Genomic DNA, 24156 nt, shown 5'->3' on the forward strand with positions numbered 1-24156 from the left:
TTATGTATTCATTTCAAATTATGTATCTGTTTGCTAATACCAATAAACGGCTGGGATCACGTAGTGGGGAGACGGCGCTAAACCAATTAACCAAATGGTAAAGGCGTGGTGCCCGTCTTTCCCGTTCCTAAATCCTAAATCCTATACCATTTGGCAGATCGCCGGGAAAATTGACCAATAACGTATTCTAAAATTTCGAACCAAATTTTGATTCAGTATTTTAATGCAATATGTGATTCTGATGTGACTTTTTAGCTTACGTAATAATTTCTATTTTTTTAATTCTGATTGCTTCTATTTTTATTTCACAGAGACTGCATTGGCGATGCATCGGAATCTGCCATTCTGAAATGTATGGAACTGGCTATAGGAAGCGTGGCAACATACAGGCAGAAAAATACCAAAGTGTGCGAGATTCCTTTCAATTCCACGAACAAATATCACGTAGGTGACGAAAAACAAATATCTTTTTACTTCGTCAACTTTGTAATTCTATTATTATAACTTTCTTATTATGTTAATATTAATTTTAACTGTTTCTTTTAAAAATAAGGCTTCATTTAATTGGGGAGGGTAAATGTCTTAACTGGTTTAAGCCAAGCTTCGTGCTTCGTTGCTAGGTAACCAGACCTTGCTACGTCACAAAAACTGGTTTAGGGGCTTTTTGGCATAAATTTCGACGTTTCCAGCTTTATGCCGACTTGATATAAGAGTTGACCAGTCAGAACGAAAGCGCGAAACTTGAACGGGAAAACAGAGCGGGAAAGCTGTAGACACATCTACGCATGCTCAAATTTAGTTTTCCTAATTGGCTACGGCTTATATCCTGTCTCGCAGGTGTGAACGGAACTCCCACATTTTATGCCTTATGACTAAGCCTCTATGACATTTATACCACCGTACGGAGCATTAGGACACAAACTGGTACCTTAGCATGTCGACTAACAGTTTTCTGATTACTCTAATTCTCATTCATTCAACGTCCCTTAATAGAAGATCTCATTTTTTTATTAGGGGGTATAAGCCCACCAGCAGCCGAGCGGTAGAGTCGCTGAACTTTGGTAGTTTGGTCCGAGTTCGAATCCCGGCGAACGGGCTGGCTGCATGAGCGTTTTCTTGGTTTTGCCCGTATGTAAAGTGTATACAAGCCAGTTTCCCTTAGAATCTCCTCCACGAAGGCATCCCTCTCCTTAGGCAGAAAGCCCTCGAGTGCTTTGCCATAATTAACACGTTGACTGTCGTTGGGGGAGGGTCCCCGGTGGCCAGCACTCGGCTACAACGCCGTGGGGGTGGCACCGGTGCCCGGGGACGAGACCAGTAATAAAAATAATTAATTAGAGTAAATATTGATGGATACTCACAAAATTTTAAATAACGCCACTGTTAATATAATGGTTTAAAAAATAATAAATCGCAAAAATGGTTAACAGCGCCTCAGGGGTCCCCGGTGACCTTCCACCCACCACAAAAAGTACATTAAACACGATTATCTTCTATACTCACCTTATATTCTGTATATAATATTTAAAAATAATATACATAGCATAATAAAAAAAATATGTTGGCGTCATGGGCAAACCACGTAAATTGCTCGTGGCAGTCAATGTATTAAATAAACCAAACGAAATTATTATGGGGTGTTGGTTTACATACGAAGAGTGCTGCTGAGTTAAGGAAGACTCCAAACAGCTTCGAGTTATTCCTACACGATCCTGACTACCTGAATTGTATATATAATGGTAACAGTCAACAAACGATGAATTTCGTGAGCTTGCTCTGCTTTCGTGAGCTTTGTCAGACAAGTGGGATAAGTCACAAAACAACAGGGAACAAATATGATTTGTTTGATCTGGCCTTCCGAAAATTCCAAAATAAACGCTAATTCCAACGTTTATGTTAATAAGAAGACTTTCAAACGTAGCTGAATAAAAATAAGTCTGTAAAATCCAGGGTATTTTGTTTAGAAAATATGTCTGTTGCTTCAACTTTATTAATAAAAGTAGTAATGTACAATAAATATCAGCCTCGTCTTAAACATTTTACTACGCTTCAGTGAATTTTAATTAAAGGCTATATTTTTAATATATTGAAATTCAGAAGCATTGGAGCTATTTTAATCAAAAGTAATTATGCCACAAGATTGGAAAATGTTAAATGTAACCAGCGAATTAATAACATTTTATTAATACAATAAGACAGATAATTATTACTTTGCAAAATATAATTTTAATCAAACTGAAGAGATTGAGTTTTAAACCGCAGCAACAGTTTTCATTTCAAAGCTTTTTTTCCGATTAATTTAGGACAACATTAAAAATAATTTCCTACTCCATGCTTACTTTTTTGCGTTAATAAATGTAAAGGTGTTAGTATAGTCCAGTATAAACTTTTGTATAGCCTGATATTTTATTCAAGCATATTAAACTCAAAAAAAATATATCCTTATTATACTTCATGTTGTAGTAAAGGTTTGCTGTAGTTGAAACTTTTCAAATAGCTTTTATTCACATTTTTAATTTACAGTTCGATTATATATTTAAATTTAATTAAATTTTATAATGGAATAATGAGCGACAGATCATGGCATTCTGCTTGCGTAAATCGTCATTCTCCGTGCGATTCTCGAGCGGTAAGCATCAGCACACAAAAGTGGAGCTCGGCGATTTACATTTTATCCTTGGGGATGCGAACGGACTCTGAGCAATTGCTCAATGAAGGAAGGTACTTGAAAATCGTTATCTGTACCTTCTTTGAGTTGTTGCTCAATTTTAGCTACAGCCCCATGAATCAGCTTTGCGTGTCGGCGAGGTTCGGCGTTTAGGTAGCTATGCAAACTACCACGGAGAATGACAGGGAATAATTTATGTCAGAACACTTTTGCCTAGCTTTTTCTAGATTTGCAAGATCCTGGATTTAACATCAACCATTTGTCAGGCTCACTGAACAAGACATTTCTTTGTGCAAAATCTGTATGTATCATCTTATCTGTGCGAAGTATACGTATGCGACTCAGCATTAGCCCACCTGATGAACACTGACTGAGCTGTAGTTTTAATTTAGAACTTGTATTGAAATGTGAACAAGCTTTCATCTTTCGCATACAGTTGCTTAGAGTTTATGTATCTCATGAAGAGTGTTTTATAAAATTTTTTCTTTTTATGTGTAATTTATGCTTTGTGTTATATGCTTGATGTGTATTTTACTTATATTTATATTTAATATTCTATGTTCTCTATTTTGTATTCTGGCATTGCAATATATTTCTTGCATCCTCTTTCTTCATAAAAGTAGTCATTGTATCGCCACCTATCCCTTATATGGCCATATAAATTACCTAAATTCTTCAATAAAGGTTGGATTGTGGAGGACGAGAGGCTACACCTGCTTGCCTCTGGTAGACGCCAGGTGTATCAGTCCTCCGTCCATGGCCTAGCTTTTAACACAACGTCCTGTATCAACTCAAGGTGTGATTTCTACACATACTCTCAATTACAAAACTAGCTTATTTCGGTTCTCGCTACCTGTCTTCACATTTTTGTCATACACTTTTGATCAACCTTGGATAAAACGTTTTGTGGCTATACTTATAAATTTTTAACTATAAAAGGTCATTGAAACCAAAGAAAGAAATGTAATTTACAAAAGAAAGTTATATGTTTGCCAGGATTTAAAAGAAGTATATTCTATAACATTACAATAGATAAACTTATAAGGTATTTCTTCCTTATAAGTTTATCTATTGTAATGGCTTTTCCAATTAACCTAATGTCTCTACAGACGTTTTGCAGATCTGCAGGAAATATTCGCGGAAATTCGTTTAATTACACCTTGGTAAGGAACTCTAAATCCAATTCAAGTTTTGTACCCAAGATAAGACCATATTAAAATTAAATGCAAAGTCGATGTTGTAGCTCTTAACTTAAATCCTTTTGCCAACTCAATTTCAACCGGATAACCTTGCTTAGGTTACGCATTATCACAGCAACTCATTGCCAGTAAAAAATAAAAAACTTGCAAACAACTAAATAACAGTAACTGAATGTGTTTACTTGGAATCACAATTTTCAGTCTTGAAGGTTCACTGACTTACGAAGAAATATACAGGTGTTGGAATAAAGCCATCATTAACAGTTTTCAGTTCCAAACACTAAACTAGGCAGACACCAGGAAGAACTTTTTCTCCAATTCGAAAATTTCTTTCGTTCTCCCCATAACAATAACAAGTACTATTTTGTCTTACACGAAACCATTCATTGCCAAAAGAGCAACCATTTTTATGCTAATGCTTCCTATATTTGTTTTCTGGGTTTTGAGTTTAAATTAGTAATAAAGATAGAAAAATGGTTTAAACAATAAATACATTCTCCAATATCTCCTTCAGCTTTAGCTGTACAGGCATGAAACATTTTGTTTCTAACTGATTAAAGCTACGAAATTTTTACTTTTAATTTTTACTCTAAAGAGCTAAACAAAAAACTAGATTTTATATTTTGAAATAGCCTCCAGAAAGAAAGAATACAGACACAGAAACTCTGATGATGAAAATGTTTACATAAAAATATTCACTTTATTATGGAAAATTCTTGAACCATACATCTGGTATCCTTATTTAATGAAACGATCCTGTAATCATCTATTTCGGAAAACCAGTCTATTGATACAATATGCCAGTTTTTCAAAATGCATAATTTATGCTTTCAATTCTTCCAGGTAACTATTCATGATTTAGAGGATGGGACAGGCTATTTACTGTGTATGAAAGGTGCTCCTGAACGGATATTAGATCGCTGTTCCACTATTTTCATACATGCCAGTTTTTCAAAATGCATAATTTATGCTTTCAATTCTTCCAGGTAACTATTCATGATTTAGAGGATGGGACAGGCTATTTACTGTGTATGAAAGGTGCTCCTGAACGGATATTAGATCGCTGTTCCACTATTTTCATACATGCCAGTTTTTCAAAATGCATAATTTATGCTTTCAATTCTTCCAGGTAACTATTCATGATTTAGAGGATGGGACAGGCTATTTACTGTGTATGAAAGGTGCTCCTGAACGGATATTAGATCGCTGTTCCACTATTTTCATACATGCCAGTTTTTCAAAATGCATAATTTATGCTTTCAATTCTTCCAGGTAACTATTCATGATTTAGAGGATGGGACAGGCTATTTACTGTGTATGAAAGGTGCTCCTGAACGGATATTAGATCGCTGTTCCACTATTTTCATACATGCCAGTTTTTCAAAATGCATAATTTATGCTTTCAATTCTTCCAGGTAACTATTCATGATTTAGAGGATGGGACAGGCTATTTACTGTGTATGAAAGGTGCTCCTGAACGGATATTAGATCGCTGTTCCACTATTTTCATACATGCCAGTTTTTCAAAATGCATAATTTATGCTTTCAATTCTTCCAGGTAACTATTCATGATTTAGAGGATGGGACAGGCTATTTACTGTGTATGAAAGGTGCTCCTGAACGGATATTAGATCGCTGTTCCACTATTTTCATACATGCCAGTTTTTCAAAATGCATAATTTATGCTTTCAATTCTTCCAGGTAACTATTCATGATTTAGAGGATGGGACAGGCTATTTACTGTGTATGAAAGGTGCTCCTGAACGGATATTAGATCGCTGTTCCACTATTTTCATACATGGCAAAGAGAAAGTACTAGACGAAGATATGAAAGAAGCTTTCAATGACGCTTATATGGAACTTGGAGGCATGGGAGAGAGAGTTATAGGTAAGCTTTGTTCTTATAGGTTGCAAAATGCATGAAATGGTCCATGAATAATCAGCAAAAATGTCTTGCTAGAAAAGACGGTGTTCTTGTGATACTTTCTTTGTAAAATTGCATTACATCAATGGATGCATGGAACCTATTTATAAATATTCAAATGAAACATACGTAACTTAATTTCTTTTGGTTTAAATTGCTTATAAATATTTTCTCAATTAAGAACTATTTTTCTGGTAGAAAGTTTTCTTCATTTAACCTGTAAAATTCTAGCTAATTTACGATGACTTTGTCTACTAGAACTTTTGTGGAAGTGCCTAGGGACTAGTCGTTGGTCTTCCTACAACTATAAAATATATATCTAAAGAAGGGTTAAAATACCCTTTTAATTCCCTCAAACACTCAAAGACGCCCCCTTCTCGGGCTTACAGAAAGCCTCCACCTAGGCTTTAATATAAGATAGAAAATAAGAAACTAAACTAATTCTAACTAGCTGAACTTGAGCCGAAGTTGTACCAAGATAACTCATTGAGTTGGACCGTATTTAAACTTCACCGGCGACTACTAACAGGCACGTAAGACTACGGCCGTACGTAAATAGGCTTAAAGCAACGACGTGGTCCGAAGACAGAACACGCTCTATTGAGAACTTCTGAGCTCTTGTCCGGAAGTAACTGAGCTTCCCATTAAATACTGGTTTTACTTAATTTACATAAAACGCGTTACTGAAATCTCATTCTGGCAGGGAGTTGTAGTTGGTAAAAAAGAATTTAAAGGAAAGGGTGTCAAAATTTAAAATAACTATTAGAAAGTTAAAATCATCCCTACGAGCCCATGAAACGTTCTTAAAAGATTTTTTTACGTTTAAACATTTTTAAACTTTTGCGAATGTGTAAAATATTTTTCAGTCAATAATGAAAGTCAGAGGAAGCTTATAGCTCTGCATTATAAGAGGTATAAATATTTAAGCCCTATATTTTCCGATTTTTGTCCTCAGAGCGTCATCTTGAATGTAACATCCCATTAAAATTCCATATAATTTTTTTAAAATTAAAACAGTTTCCATTCAGCCCGTGCTTAATCTCAGCTGGAATGTACTCGACTCCGTATTTTGCACTGCTCATTTCTACAAAAATCGCGATTTCTGCTACATCTTACAAGGTCACTAAAAATTTAATATTTCTCCCCGAACAATTTAACAGCTATATAACCTGCAAATTACAGAAAATTAGAATCATGTTCTGCGAACTTAAACCATAAATTTCAATACAACAGCAGTAACATAAAATAATTTAAAAAGAGCATATCTTTAGAATTTCCGATACACAGTCTCGCGAGGTGAAGATATTTTTTTTTCTTATAGTGTTGCCATTGCTCACTTTGAAATGGTTGAGTTTGTTAATCAAAAAATCTTTAAAGTTGGACAAAATATGAAATAGATAATAAAACAAATTCCAAAGTGGGGCCTCCAAATGCCCATATTCGGGGGGGGGAGAGGATTACGTTATTCAGAATTTGATGGCTGTAGGTACCGTTGTTTTATCACAGTGCGAGAAACATACATACACTCATAGAGATTCTTCATTATTTAATTTCTTTAAATGTTATACATGGCGATAATATTTGTTGGCAACAACTTAAAAAGTGATTTGCCGCTTATAGTGAAACGCCGCAAAGTGCCGTTTTGCGATTAATAGCCTTTCTGGATTACCTCCCTTCTGGGCTAAAAAAATTACCAAAAAGAGAAAAAAGAGAAACCTCTTGAAAGCGACAGAATTTTATTGAAAATCTACCCCGGTATAAGCTTGCCCAATTTTAGATTATTATATATTATTGATATAGCAGAAGATCCTAAAACCGATACCTATATTTCCTTTTTCTTTTATAAATGTATAATACTAGTTGAGGATTAGTGTCGTAATCGAGAAATTCCTTATCTGAAGTTAGGAGGGTTGGAAATTGATGCCTCTTAAATTTAAAATACTGCATTTTTTATACCTTAAGAATAAAATTGGATTTTCTGTGCAAATGCCTACGAGAGGATGTATTTTAAATCTTTACTTTTGTGAAAACTCTTACTTTTTAAGCATGGCTAGAAAACATAATTTCTGCGGGAACTTAAATATCTAATTCAGATTTTCTTTACTAAAAGAAATTCGTGTACAAGAACTCGGTAGTTATCTTTAGAGATATTTTTTTTTCTCTCTTTGCACAACAGTTTTACATTTCATGAACATAAAAACACTTTTATATGGATAAATATTCTCTTCAAACGCAGTTTTATTTTTGGGCATGAAGTTTTTTTTTTTTCTTGCTATACATATTGACTACTTTTTCCAAGAATAAATGCATTTTAAAGAGAACGCTGTTTTAGAAAACACCTTACACGTTTAGCGAGTCTGTAAAAGTTCTTACCTATATATTCTCTTTGTAGAAAGAAATATTATTCTCATGTCTGTGTAAACAGTCTTTCAGCCACAAACCCTATAAATACACAATATCTTCTTTTGCTGTGAAATTGCCGCTATTTCAACCTTTCAGGATTTTGCTTTTGCCTTTAGCTTTTCTCTTTCTCGTAGGAATTAAGCTTTATTTTGTATCTTATATGCTTTGTAAATTATTATGTGTTAAGTACTTCTAACCTGTGACATAATTTATTTTATTACTAGTATTGTAAGGTTTTCCTTAGTTTGCATAACAAATTATTTTAAGTTTCGTATCTTTCCTGAAACTCTCCTTTTCCCCTCCCGTTTTCTCCCCAGGATACAAATTTAAAGTTAAGTGAAAACAGTATAAAAACAGCCGAAACTAGAAGTTTATTGACTGCGTGATTTCGCTAGCCGTCGCATGTTACTATTTTGTCCCTGCTGCTGTTATACTGAGTTGCTGATACGCCTTTTGGCTATTTAATAAGTCTGCCGTTGGCAGGTTTTTCAATCAGCCTAGTTATCCTTAAGCTAAATTGTTAGGCCAAGACTACTATTTATTTTCGAATTTATTGTTAAATTATTCTGAAGTTCCCATTGCAAGTAGTCAGTGTTATCGTAAGCACGATGTACGTGCATTTGTATTAAAAGTTTCACGAATAATAATGGGTTTGTTCGAAAAGTCGCCAGGTTTCCTCGCAAGATCACATTAACTGTATGTTAGCAAAGAAGGTTAGATCTTATGATATTAGAATGAATTTAGCAATTATTAGCATATTTCGTTGTGTTATTTAAGAAACGGATACTTTGGAGTCCACAGTTTTCACTTAGGAACTCATGGAGCTCTTACCAGATGTAGTTATCCGTTATTTTAGTTTCCTGATGTTACTCAAGTTAATGCTGTTTCTACCATAAATTTTGATATTGGATCTCTTTAACAGTTTTAACTCGGCTCCTGTTTATCGTGATTCGTGGTCTAATGTTGCTATTGGCCCCTTTCTTAGGGAATACAACGAATTTTGTTCTATGAATCTTTATTTCCGATCTTGTTCACTTTCGGACAATAAAGGCAGTTTCGTCATCGTACGCAATAACTTGTACGTCCTCTGGTGATATGTTTTTGAATGTCAGATTCCATATTGATGAACCAAAATATGATCCTTGTAGACAGTCTCATGTTTGTTTTGTTCGATGACGCCATTGTGGGGAAGAATGATCTGCTCTCTGTCAATGAGACAGCGAATGAAGGCCTAAAAGATGTTTTCGGGACATGTAGCAAATTTCAGAAATTGAATAATGGCCGGCCGCTATATAATATAAAAAGCAAAGACGAGGTCGGCACTGAGAGTAGTTATGTGACAGCCACTATTCCTGTTATCTATGATGCAGTTTCTCAGGGTCATTAGAGCGGTTGTAATAGCTCTGAAACCATATACTGATGCTAGCTGATAGAATTATTTTTATGGAAGTAGTGCGTTAGGCGGTTAGTTTTGTGTTTTTCATATACCAACTTCAGTACTGAAAGAAGACATATTAGGCAGAACGAGTTTGGGAGGTTGGGATTTTTTTTTTAAGGAAAAGAATGACTAGTCTAATTTTGAAAGCGATGAGGAAGAGGCAGAATATAAAAGCTTACATTAGGATAAATGTAAGGAAACTGTTGCAGACGACAAGTACTATTGCATAGTCTGTGCCATCTGCTCCAGGGGCTACCTTTTTGCAAAGGAACCTTATCACACATCGTATCTCTTCCTTTATAAAATCTTAGTCACTTGGGACGTTGATTGCAGAATTATCTGTTCGGGTCCGCTGTTGTTGTACTGCATTTTTTCAGGGGTTGTGTACTGTGAAAACCGCGTCCAGGTTGTTTTTGAGAGCATGTGTTGCGTAATTTGTAAAGTTGACTCCTGGTAGCGACTGGAGACGGAAATGCGTTCGTTTAAAATCTTGTTAATTGCGATTTTGTATAGAATTCCATACATACTCGAATTTTTGCTACAGAATTCTCTCTAGCTTCGAATCTTCGATCTGTTGTTTAAATGTTAAGGCGTCTTTAATCTCTGGACATCTATTTTATACAATGAGATCTTTGTTTCATCACCTAAGGGAGTCTAATTTTTCCTGACTTAATAAGGTTTTATTGCATGTTCTTTGTATAACACTGAGACTGTAAAATGTCTAGTGTTATCACCTAGCTGCACTAGCTTGTAAACGTGGTACGAAGGCAGAGAGATTATGTTACATACGTCAATTGAATATATTCATTTTCCTTTTGGGAGTTTCTAGTGTTTTGTTTATATTAGTGGAATTAAGGATACTAATAGGAAATTTATTAAAATATTTATGGTAAGACAGATTATCGCCCTCTGGCTTTGGATCATTGTAGTGAATGTGATGTTAATATCAAATTTAATCTATTTATGGCCAGAGCGATAATTGTCCTCGTGCACTGTGAAGTTTTGAATACGATTGCTGGCTTGATGTGTAAAGATGGTACGGTCTGACCTGTGTCTGACATTTTATTTTTAAATAGCAGAGAGGCACCAGAAGTGCTGGGGAGTGTAAGGTTATTAGCAGTGATGTAATCCTCAAACTGTTCGCTTTCGGGCTGCGAAAAATCAGCTTGTGCTGTATGTAATCATAATCTCTTGCTTCAGGAAAATTTCTCCTAATAGAGATTCCCATTAGCTACCCTTAGTTCGAGGAGAATTCCACCGAATTCTCCATACTGAAATAACTACTCATAAAACCAAGTTTAAATCTTTCTGAACAGCCTTAGGACACACTAAAAAAAGGAATCTAAACGCGTCATTAACCACCAGGATCTTTAGTTTTAGGAGAAATTCTAGAAGACGTTTGTCAAGCTACTTTTCTTGAACAATTACGTAAAATAACATAACTACAGGCATTCCGCTTTCCGTCAACTAAATGACACTGAGCTCCCTCGCCCCGCCGAACCAGGCACAGGGGTTCAACCCTTGCCCTCCCACCTTGGAGAGAGAAACACAGTTATTATTTTGTGAAATTATTTTGTGACAAAATACCCAGAAATTATTTTGTGACACTGATCGTTATCAATGACTTGCTACCTGCCAGTCACACGGGCTGCCCGTCGCACCAGGACATAACCCAGCGTATCCGGGGCGCCATCCCCAGGCAGTACCGGGTTATTAGAGCCTTGAGTTCTTGAGTTCCTTGATATCAGACCATTGCGCCGACCAATAAGTGATTTTTTCCGGGCCTTTTGAACCACTAGGTTCATAACTTGTATATCCCCGTGGCCGAGACTGTCTAGGTACAGATCCTAGCCAGTAGCTTTGCAAATTTCTCTACGTCGACCCGAGGGGCGGAACAATGACGTAAATTGGTTAAATCCATTTCAAGTCATGCGACACCAGTTATCAAGGCCAAAGAAGAGGTACTTCAGTATTAATAAGATATCTCAGTGGCGCTTCAGTATGTAAAAAAGGATTTTTCTTTTTCCCTTCTGTTGCCTTGTGATTTTCCTGTTTCATGAACATTCTTAATTTACCAATTTTTTATCATCAATTATTTTTATAGCGCATTACAAAACAGATCCAAAACCAAAACCAAAACCAAAAGAACCAAAAAGTTTTATTAAAACATTAAATAATAATTAATTGTTCGACTTAAGATATTTATAAGCAATTAACTTCCTGTCCTCAGTTTCGTTTGTTCTGGATGATGCATTATAGTTATTTTTCATTTTGGAATAAATGTTAAGCAAAGCTGAATATATTGAAACAGCTAGAATAATTGTTTTTAATTTTTCAGAGCACGTATTTTATTAGTTTTTCTGCAAAGAAATGAATGGATGAAATGAAGGGATATTCAAATGTAATCGTTTTGCTAAAGAATATTAACGTTAAAATTGGACTCTAAAGTTATTTCTTTGATTTAAATTTTTTTTTAAATTTTAGAAAAATAGAACATCTGAAAGTGTATTCGCTTGTTGAATTAGTAAAAAGCCAATACCAAATTACCTAAAAATTCATTGATTCATTTCTGTAAACTAATTACCAAATTATAGTAAATTTTGATTTTCAAAATGCAGACTGCAAGTTTGTGTTGCATCTGAGACTATGCTAATCTAAATCCACATTTTCTCAAATTTTTTTTTATTGATACTACAACACCTATATATATATATCGTTTATATTTTTTTCCTCAGGTTTCTGTGATTACAAACTTCCGCAAGACAAGTTTAAACCGGGGTACCCATTTGATGCAGAAGAAGAAAACTTCCCCTTGTCTGGCCTAAGATTCGTCGGCTTAGTAGCTATGATTGATCCTCCTAGGGCTGCTGTTCCTGATGCTGTGGCCAAGTGCAGAAGTGCGGGTATCAAGGTAAGTCAGTTTATATCCTATAATTCATAACCGATCCCCGGGAACGGATCATTACTTTTTTTGTGAAGTATTTATAACTGTAAAAGAATGTTTAAAAAATTTCAAAACTTTATGCTTTAATATGATAATGCTTACATTGATTAAAATCTGCCCAACGCTCTGGTAATTGATTCCTCATTTATAAATTTTATAAGTGAAGTCCAATAAACTAGTTAAGAGCTATAATCGACAACCCTAGTGACAAAGCTGAATTAACCATTAAGCAATATAAGCACGAACTTAAGGCATCAAGGAAAGAGGGCACCACGAAAATATCCATAGAGGAAGAAAGTACCCAAAAATCTTTCTATTGCCTATTTTACCATGGAATGCATGGGGCAGCTAAACCTAATCCAAGAGAGAAAAAGATTGAAGGAAAATTGACGTAAGCACATGTGGGATCGAAACCTTTTAAGTGCTTAGGGCCTCAAAAAGTCTAATCTGGCCCTCTATAGTGAAAAAGTTGCTGATTATAGATCTTAACTTAAGTTTATGCTTGTCAAATAATTTGAACTAGCCTTAAGCTACCTCCATGGCAAGACGAATTGCAGCCAAAAAGGGAGGTGCACAACTACATGTTATAGGAGTCCCATATGCAAAATTTCAACGTTCTGACTGCTCGTTTTGAGTTATTCAAGGTACGTACGTACAGACGTTACGAAAAAATCTCTTCAGAATCCATTTTAAATCCCCTTTTTAATGTGTTTGAGGAAAAGAGTCCTTTATTTTGTCCGTACGTACAGATGTCACGACAAAACATCGTTCAAGTGGATTCGAGAGCGGTTAAAATGGATATTTTCTTTGAAATATGATGCCTCAAATTTTTCGCAATTACACTATTTCCTTTACATCCTACAAGGAAGTAAAAAATCCTTATTGTTTACGATATGTTTTTTTATATACGATTCATTTTCGTCACAGCTTGGCGAATAAGTCTCACTCACCAGCCGACGCTTTTTTTGAAATTTGTTAGATGACGGATATAACCTGGGCTACGAGTGGAAAATGTTCATTGGATACCAGATGCAATCTTGAAAGTCTTGTCGGTAATCTTGAAAGGGTTAAACTTCTACTTGCCACTCAAACAGGACTTTAGAAGTTATGGCGACCGCCCAGCACCGAAATAACTCAAGAGGTCCAGGTTCGAGACCTACCGAGGGCACTGCTTAGTTTTTATGTTTCTTGCTTCAAAATAACCTAATGTCTCTGCAGTGGCAGTGAAAACGGTGGTGGATGATGATTTTTCACCAACAGGATTTAGCGACTGTGTCCCCTAATCCCCAGCTGCCCTTTAAAAAGTAGGAGTATATAAGGTATATTCTCCCTCCTTTCTACATGCCTTCGTGGTGTAACGGTAGCACACTCGGCACGTATTCATAATTTCGAGGTTCGAGTTCCGGTGAGGGTATTGCATATTTTTCATGTCTCCTGCTAATCAATCGTTTTATATATATGTATATAATTTATAATAAGAAAAAAGGCTTTTTAATTTACTTTTAATTACTTTATTTTGAATATATATATATATATATATATATATATATATATATATATATATATATGTCATAATAAAAGCAAAGGAAAAACGGAACACTGTAGATGCGTAGTTATCCTATATTGAAGAGGAAGTAATCTGATTGCGTCGTAAGCTAATGTGTTGACTTCGTAAATAAAACTTGGCAGTAGAAGCGATTTTAATTCCATTTTTATTTCCAATTGATATTTGTGGCCACAATCACTTGGCACTAGTCGTGCCTTTCCACAGAAGATTTACATTTTTGATATTGTTGGGATAGAAAGCAAGCCAGCAAAATCACATCTTAGCACAGTAGCGAGCAAAAGCTGAAGTGCGTAGTTATGAAAGATGAAAGCATGCGAAGAGAAAAGTTTTGGTTTACAATTCGGTGATTGGTCGAGAGGGATCTGCATTATGGGTTAAGTAAGATCGCATGATTAATTTGAATGACGCAGTTTAGACTTAAGCGCTATTTTTAGGACAGATAGAGGAAGTTCTCATTTGAAATAGAAAATAATGGAAGTTATAGTGAATTAAGTTTTATCTTACATATTCCCCCCTTCAAAACGAAAAAGGCGTAGCGACAGAGAAGCCTTTTTAAAGAGAGAGAGTTAAAGCACTAGCAAATTATATATAAATAAATAATAAAATCTTGATCCTGTAAAGTATTATTTAATAATATCAATTTTTTTTAAAATAGATTCTTAATTTTTAGAGTCCTATTGAATTTTTCAGCATTTCAGTCCAAAAGTCGTTTTGTTTGAGAGTTCACATAATCATAATTCATCAGGGAAGGTTTCTGTTATCACAGAATATCACAAAATAAACTTTTGCATAATCATTACTTACAATAATCATTACTTATAATTAAATGCACATAAATATTTATGATATTAATTTTCATATTGATAAATTATAATTTAACATGATAAATAATAAGATTAATATTTTCAGAATTTATGGTTTCACCGTTATCATCTTTCATTTACAATTCCTGATTTTACCAAACTGGAAAGCCTCGCAATACTAAACAAACATATCCATCAATAGGGCTGTCCTCTTGAGCTAACCAGTGTGTTCTCTGCACTGGTGGCCCAGGGTGCCTAGGCAGTTACTTGAAAAGGCCTCCGTTCCTTGCATTAAGGTAACTGGCCTTTGAGAACTGCACTAATACATTCCATAATAAAAAAAAAATAAAAATAATATAAAAAATTTACATGCATTCATAAAATGAGAGCCTCCAACATCATCTTACTCGAAGAGGGTGAAAGGAACAACTGTACAGAGGTAATTACAGGCCTCTGCTTAGGAACCCAGTAATACCCTCATCTTAACACACAATAGCCCATAAATTTTAACATGCATTTACCATAACTTCATATTACATATCTGTAATAATTTCACTTATTTTTTACATCCATTCAATTTTTAGAATAATTATAAAATTCGTATTCAAAATTCTCAACAAAATTTCAAAAACATAAAAACTGATCTTAATATCCTTCCCTATGAATAATTTAAATAGCTTAAAATTCGTTACTTAATTTGCTCACACATAATTATGAAAAATTAGAAAAATTAATGAACAAGAATTTCAGATTTTCTCAAAACAAATTGCAGAAATTTTAACCAAAGTTGAAATGAAAACTATAGAATTCGCAGCACATTAAATAATTTAGTTCCTGAGCTAGATTCACACGAATGTAATAAATTTTTAGCTGTTTAAAAAAGCGGAAGTGCAAATAATTTTCTGTCGCACATACTTGCAAACACTAACTCGGATCGACCTTGAACCCGCTGTAATGCTGAATTCCTAAACGGTAATTCACTGATGATTTCCTTTTCACTAGGCATTCGAACTTCTCAATTTATCGAGATATCACTTTCAATCTGTAAACACTACGCGTGATTATTTTTTTGAAGCACTTGCAAAACACCACAGCAGAAGAATGATCTCTTATTTTTTTAAACACTGAAAAAACAAATTTGATGATTCACTTCTTTCACATTATCTTGGATTTATCACCAAACGATGATTTGAAGAGCTGAATTAAATTTTCCATTGAGGTTTCAGGCTGCAGGAAACTATCCTTACAGGCTTAATTAATAACTGTAATGTTTTCAGTTATTCCAACACATCGTGGGCGAATGGTGAGGCTATTCCATTACACGTTCTGGCAGATGGTTAACGAAGCTGGGGTGATTGAAACACGGAGAAAAATGACGACTCAGGACTTTTCACTTTTAACAGCAAGAATATCTTTATTTTAATTTATAGCAGATGACTTTTTCCAGATGAAATTAATCAAATAACTTATTCAGTAATTGAACTATTAGATACGACTGACTTTAAACTTTAATACATCATAACGTTCTAACAAATAAAGAGGAGCATAGCGGAAGCTTTAGAAGGACGAAGGCGAGAAGGCATCTGTTGAAGGAACCAGTACACCCTCATCATATTATACTTAACATACAATAAACCATGATGAATTATGATTATGTGAACTCTCAAACAAAACGACTTTTGGACTGAAATGCTGAAAAATTCAATAGGACTCTAAATATTAAGAATCTATTTTAAAAAAATTGATATTATTAAATAATACTTTACAGGATCAAGATTTTATTATTTATTTATATATAATTTGCTAGTGCTTTAACTCTCTCTCTTTAAAAAGGCTTCTCTGTCGCTACGCCTTTTTCTTTTTGAAGGGGGGGAATATGTAAGATAAAAAATATGAAAGCAAACTTCTAAACTTAATTCACTATAACTTCCATTATTTTCTATTTCATTTGAGAACTTCCTCTATCTGTCCTAAAAATAGCTCTTAAGTCTAAACTGCGTCATTCAAATTAATCATGCGATCTTACTTAACCCATAATGCAGATCCCTCTCGACCAATCACCGAATTGTAAACCAAAACTTTTCTCTTCGCATGCTTCCATCTTTCATAACGACGCACTTCAGCTTTTGTTCGCTACTGTGCTAAGATGTGATTTTGCTGGCTTGCTTTCTATCCCAACAATATCAAAAATGTAAATCTTCTGTGGAAGGCACGACTAGAGTGCCAAGTGATTGTGGCCACAAATATCAATTGGAAATAAAAATGGAATTAAAACTGCTTCGACTGCCAAGTTCTTTAGATATTACCAAGTTAGCATTACTAGCATACTACGCAATCAAAATTATTCTTCAATATGGGTCTAATCACGCATCTACAGTGTTCCGTCATTTCCTTTCCTTTGCTTTTATTATGACAATTAAGCCGGTAAGGATCAATCACTTGGCACTCTAGTCGTGCCTTCCACAGAAGATTTACATTTTTGATATTGTTGGGATAGAAAGCAAGCCAGCGAAATCACATCTTAGCACAGTAGCGAGCAAAAGCTGAAGTGCGTCGTTATGAAAAATGGAAGCACGCGAAGAGAAAAGTTTTGGTTTACAATTCGGTGATTGGTTGTCAAGAGGCATCTGGTATTAACGGTTACGTAAGATCGCATAATTAATTTGAATGACGCAATGCAGACAAGTTATTACGATTTTAGAATAGAGAGGAAGAATTAATATTTATAATTATATTATAATTCTGATTCATAAATTTTTATCTTACATATATATATATATATAGAGAGAGAGAGAGAGAAAGCAGATATAATTCATTTAAGTGCGTTTCATATGTGTTATTGCAATGCAAACAATGTGATAACATTTTAGATATATCAGCATGTAAAGAATGCTTTAGATACTTTAGCGTAGAAAACGATATTTCCATAATGCACGTGGTGATTGGGAATGTTAATAAGATTTTCAAAAATTTGTAAATATCAGAAAAATTTCTTTTTCCAGGCTTCTAAAACTTCTATTGCAGGTAAACTATTTTACTGGTGCTGCAATTTTATTTGCGAAAGTGGATTTTCAACGTTTCAAATACAATTATTATAATCGCACAAATTGGAAAAATGTATACCTGAAAGTACTGCGAGTTTTTATTAGTATTCGGGTTAGACAGCGAATTTATTCTTTTGGAGAGCTTAAATATTAAACGAATTCGAACTTTCGTCCTATATCATAAAACGTTCTTTAAGTCTAAGATGACACATCCAAGAATTGATGAAATAGGAGTCGGTGGATTCAATTGCAATATAAAATTGTTTGCTTACCTGCCAGTCAGGAAGAACAAATTTCTAATTATTCTTCGTTTGTTTGTTTCAGAATTGGGATCGATTCAATTTTAAGTTAGGCGAGATATGTACGTACGTACAGATGCCACGAAAAATTCTGTTCAAAATTCATTTTAAATCAGTTTTATAATTTTTTTTGGGAAAAAAGAGTCTTTTATTCTGTCCTTACGTACAAATGTCACGCAAAAACATCATTAAATTGCATTCGATAACGGTCAAAATGAATATTTTCGTTGAAATATGACGGCTGAAACTTTTCGCGATTACAATACTTCTTTTTTACTTTTTACTTCGTACAAGGAAGTAAAAAGAACAAACATTAAAAGTAAGAATCAGATTAAATGAACATGGGAACCAAAGTAAAGAGTTAAAAATTTATACTACAAGGAGAGGAACATAAGGAATGTAGTCTTTACGAGGAGTTCATGAAAGCTCTGGCATTTCAGTATAGTTTACTTGTCTCACCAGGTTTTTGAGACACTTTATCTAGTTCTGGGCTTATAAGAAGGTGCTCTGCATTCATGATGCCCGACTTGCAAATTTGGCATGTACTAGATGGAAACATGCCAATTTTATTAAGATGATATGCCATGCCATTATGACCTGTTTGCAGTCTGAAGTTTGCCACAGCCTCTTTATGGAGTTTTTGACAAAACTGTTTCCATGTGTCTTCAGTGTTAGCCTAAGATTTGGCTGTTGATTTTGCTGCCTGTTCAGATTTAAGAGTATCCATTATTTTCTCAAACATACGCTTTTTAAGTGACTCTGGAGGGAGTGGTTTGCTATCTTGGGAGGCAATGTTACTCACGTCCGTGATATCCTTAATTCACACGTGCCTCCTGGGTGGTGCTAAATGAGTAACAGCTCTGGCTAAGGCGGCTCAGAGTAAAGCAATGAAATGTGAAATATTTTCTTTTAAAGCAGTTTTTTTTCCGATTATAATGCGAATACCGTATTCTATCGAAACATTGATCTGATCATTGATTTTACACCTATTGAATAGTTTATATATGACATACCAACCTGGCAAGTCATTTATTTTATTTCCTGCTTTCATCACCGTTTGGCTATCAACACACAGCCAGCTTGAGAAATGACTCACGCAGCGATAACTCAACTTTTTTTTTTTTTTTTAAATAATATAAGGACTGAATACCAAAAAGCATGGTAACCTTTTATGTTGCCATTACGCTTTTGCGATGATTACAGACCACAGCTAACTTCGTTGCGAAGCGTTGAGTGTATGACGAGGCGATATTTAACGTAGATTTCTTCCCATTTGAATAAAGCAAATTTAAGTAAATGATACTCGTAGGCCAAAAGATTACATTAGTGCTGTTTGAATTGATAATAACTTATTTGTTATTCAAATAAGCCCAACACCGGTGCCTGCGGAGCGGCTAGCTGGTGCGGCAGAATTTAGGATACGCGAAGCTTTTAGAATTTAAAGAAGCGCTGAGCAACAAAATTAAGGGATGGGAAAATCTTTAGAATTTAGGGAAGGTACAGAGATTCAAAATAAAGAGCCAGAGAATATTTAGAATTAGGCATTTGGCAGCAGAATTTAGGGTCCATAGAGACTGCCGCAAAGTGTCTAGGATAAGTCCGCCATCTCTGGGTAAGCCTTTAACTATATGTGGGAATTTATTAATTTTGAACTCAAATAAATCTTAAGCTTATACGGGAAATAAGCGTAAGTAGTATGATAAATAACTTTACTAATATAATTATATAATTCAGGTTTTAACTTCGTTAGCGTGCAACAGAAGCAAGACAAAATTTAGCGGACAACTTGTTTTTGGTCACCAATCTCATGATACACCGCCAGTAGTGTAAGGAGACCTTAGGTAGCTTTATGATGATAACCACGAATTTGAAGGTGTTCAAATATCGCAAACAAAACGGGAAATTTTCCAGTTAATGGAATTTGTGAAAAATTACATAGGAGTGGTAATAAATCAAGATGATATAACAGAAGGTTTCATTGCCCCAGTTGTCAGTCAATTAACGGATGGTGAAATATAGTACGGTTCTAAATCCAGAAAGTATCGCTACCGATCGTGAAGAAAGTGACAGATTGCTGAAAAAGCATTCGATTGACAATTTTGTGGGAATTCTTGACACACAATTATAGGGCTTGAACAGTGGAACGTCGTAACTGAATAAGAAGTTTGGTGTATCTACAGAATTAAGGAGAAATTACTGGCGCAAAAAAACGAAGCAACTAAACCCTTAGAAAACCGAAGCCTTCGCTAACATGTATACTTAAAATACTGAAACGCCCGTCCCCGTCCATTACCCGTCAAGTCTGTTTCCTCCCCTCCCCATCCATTAACACAGAAAGAGGTGTGAAGATTCCAAATGACATTCTTTCTCTTTCCTAACAAAGAAGCTTCCATTAGCCTTTTACGAAAAGCTGTCTGCAATAAACTGATACAATGCATTTAGGCAAACTGCACCTGCTACTGCATACCTTAGAGGGAGAGAAAGAAACAACATCATAATCAGGGCCGTTTCGGGCGGTTGTGATCGTTTGAATAAAAGGCCGTCTGTGGCGTTTTAGCCTTCAAAGGGTTAAACAAATTACATTGAAAGAAATATTTAATAAAGTAAACAACTAAATATTGAGCTTTATTTTATTTTTTATTTATTTATATATTTTTTCTAAATTATAATTCCTTTAAGGTTATAGATGCCTGTTAGGCCTTACATACGCCTTACTTATAATATAAATAAAAGTAAGCAGTATTCATGAGTTTTCATTTTAAAATATCATTTGAATTATATTTTAAAAGTTTTTCGTAAATTTAAATAAACTAATAATTGTTATAAATTTGATTTAAAAATATGACTATAAAAATTAATCCAAAACTAGTTATTGTATTATTTTTTAAGTTATTTGGATTTAAAGTGTTAATGCTATTGTTTTAAGTCAAGAAGCATTATAGTTGACAGCATTATGGTATTTATCGGAAGCAAATTCTATTCTAACTATCTCACTATAGAATTTATACATCTTTTAGTGATGCATTAGGTAAAGATTATTATCTTAGATTTATTATACACCGATGTATTTTCAATTAAAGACATATACGGTCACTATAATTGAAAGAAAAGAAAGTACCCTCATAAATTCACACTATTTCTTCCTGGGTAATAACATCCCTAGAGTTTGAACAGAATCAATAACCAGAAAGAAGTTGGTGCATAGTTTGCAAAGAAGAGTAATTTGAGGACCATGAAGTACTCCTGTGGGGAAGAAGATGGTATAATGAAAAGCTTTTTCTCTAGAATTCCCCTGACCCGTCGTAAAGAAAGGAGTAGTCTGTTATTAACTGCTCAGTAGTCGCGGAAATTAAAGCAAACTAAAAAAATAAAAAATCTTGAGAAGGTTTTAGGAATTCTCTGTTTTATACAAGAACTCAAGCTGAATTATACGTGAAAATAAAATGATCTTAGATGAACATTACTTGAAGATGAAATACATAGAACTGAGCTGTTGAAAATTCCTGAACATATTACACGACAATTCTTAGACAGCAGGTCTGTAAAAAAGACATTCTCTTACATTCTTAATTCGTTTTTTGGAAGAATGTAGTTTTCTTCTATACTTCAGATAGAGAAAATGCGCTTTCTATGGCTTTTTATAAAGTAACAATCAAAGCTTCAGTTATAAAACTGTTATTAAAATGTAAATATGCAACCTAGTTTGCAATATTTATACTTTAAGGATGTTCATGGCCGGGTGGTCAAAGCGGTGAAATACTAATAGTTGGGGCTGTGTGGCGCAGAAAAAAGTAAATTATTAATTAGATGTACAGCTGATTTCTTCAGTGCCAAAAAGCAGGAATTTGTAAAAAACTAACTGTTAGATGTTTCTAATGCAAGACAGCGTACAAAGAGTCTTAATTAAGCGTGGAAGAAATTTCTTACTTCCAAACTCATCTTAGTTGTTATATTACAAATATTTTACTTTGATAAAATATCAGGCGAATATTAACTGCACTTAAGTCGCCGAGTGTCTTTTAACACAGGCGTAACTTTGAAGAATACAATTAAATGTATCCAGTTGAATGCACACATGCATACATACACACATTAAAAAAAGAACTGGATAGAAATATTTCTTTGTTTCCTTTGTAGAGACATTAGGATTTTTTTTTTTTTTTTTTTTGAAGCCGGAGAGATGAAAAATTAGCAACGCCTTCGCCGGGAATTGAACCACGGACTTCTGAAATACCAGCTCAGTGTGCTGATCATTACAACACGAAGGCACGCTAGGAAAGGCAGGAGAAATACCTTACATACTCCCCCTTTTAAAGGGCGACTGGGGTTTTTAGGAGACTCGGCCGCCAAATCCTGGCTGTGGAGAGTCATCATCCGCAACCCTTTTAGTTCGGGTGCCACTGTAGAGACATTAGGTTAATTGGAAAAGCCGGAGAGATGAAAAATTTGCAACCGCCTTCGCCGGGAATCGAACCACGGACCTCTGGAATACCGGCCCAGCGTGCAGAACCACTACACCACGGAGGCACGCTAGGAAAGGCGGGAGAAATACCTTACACCTTAATTCTGCAAACTTTAGCTTTTGGAATTTTACCTCAAATTGTAAATTTTGGAATTTTACCTCAAATTGTAGGTAGCTCTCCGGTGCATCAAGTCATGAAATCTGTTTGCCAACGTTAACAAAAAAAAAATTATTTTATTGTAATAAACTAGCATATCGTCGTTTCCCCTGGGCTATTTTTATAGTTTCAGTAATATTTGCTTTATAATACAGATTTTGCTCTGAATAATACTACGTTTCTTAGACCGAAAGCAGTATTATTTCAACTGAAAAAAAATTCTATGCTATTCCATGCCAATCAGAACACTTATAGAGCATTTTAAACACTTTCTGCTGATTTCAAAAAGCCGACGACGGGATGATGTTGAATAAACTTCACCACCATAATAAAGTCTATTATTTTTATCAAAAAAAGCTATTTTCCTAGCCTGTAATAGCCATTAATTTCCCGGCATTTAAGTCTGTGGCTAGGAATAAAGTGTAGATTCGGAACTATCGATTAGTCTGAATGACCCATTAACCGAGTCTACCATTTGTCTGCTTTCAAATGACGTCACTGCTTTAAATGTCAATAACGATGTACTTCATGTATCTTTAATCTAAATTCTTTTCGCCTAATCGATGACGTAACCAAAAACTATGTTTTTCAGTCTATGTCAGTGAATATTTAAAATGATGCTTTTTAATCATCCCAGGGTCAAATTTAAGGTGTAATATAGAAAATCTTAATCAGCTTTCTGTTACAGACCACGTATTAACGTGGTCTGTAATAATAATAATCGTAAAATGCGATACAGTAGAATGGGGCCCTAACACCAGGGTACCTGGGTTCCGAGACCCTACTCTTTGTAGAGCAAAAAGAACTTTTCGAATCATGGAAACAAAATAACCTGATTATTATCCGAGAACTAAAATGAAAAGAAAAGTAATTTAAGATGTAAACATTAATCTTGCATGAAGATAAAAGCAAATGGAATTACTCACAGGTGGTCATCTGCATAATTTTCTGTACGGTTTTGAGCAAATCATCTCAGCTAGGTTGATATTTGGAAGGAAGCTAAAAATTTCGGAGAAGACTTTAAACAGTTCTTGAATAGGATTGACAAACCAGGATAGGAGTCCTTCCAGGATGTTTGGCGACGTTGTAGGCTTATTTCTCAACTTTTCACTGAAGCTGGCTTTGCTCGCAGCTCTGCTCGGCCGAGGGTCTGCCGTTACTAGCTCAGAAAAATTTTCTTGTGTGACATCTGGGGGTGGTTTCCTCTGAGTCCTAGGCAGTCCTCTTTCTTCAAACTTCTTCTTGTAT

General features: G+C 34.7%; 1 protein-coding gene across 1 annotated transcript in view; it reads left to right on the plus strand.

Moving 5' to 3' along the window:
• LOC118182892 (sodium/potassium-transporting ATPase subunit alpha-like) overlaps nt 1-24156 on the plus strand; it is a 109125-nt gene that overhangs the window by 57206 nt on the left and 27763 nt on the right. Inside the window, exons 10-12 of the mRNA XM_085817577.1 lie at nt 312-444; nt 5569-5755; nt 12368-12543. Coding sequence (XP_085673703.1) covers nt 312-444; nt 5569-5755; nt 12368-12543 — 496 coding nt within the window. The remainder of the gene's footprint in view (nt 1-311; nt 445-5568; nt 5756-12367; nt 12544-24156) is intronic.

This window comes from Stegodyphus dumicola, chromosome 5, assembly GCF_044657685.1.
Source record: "Stegodyphus dumicola isolate Sdum_Otavi_A_Nest chromosome 5, ASM4465768v1".
NCBI classification, from domain to species: domain Eukaryota; kingdom Metazoa; phylum Arthropoda; class Arachnida; order Araneae; family Eresidae; genus Stegodyphus; species Stegodyphus dumicola.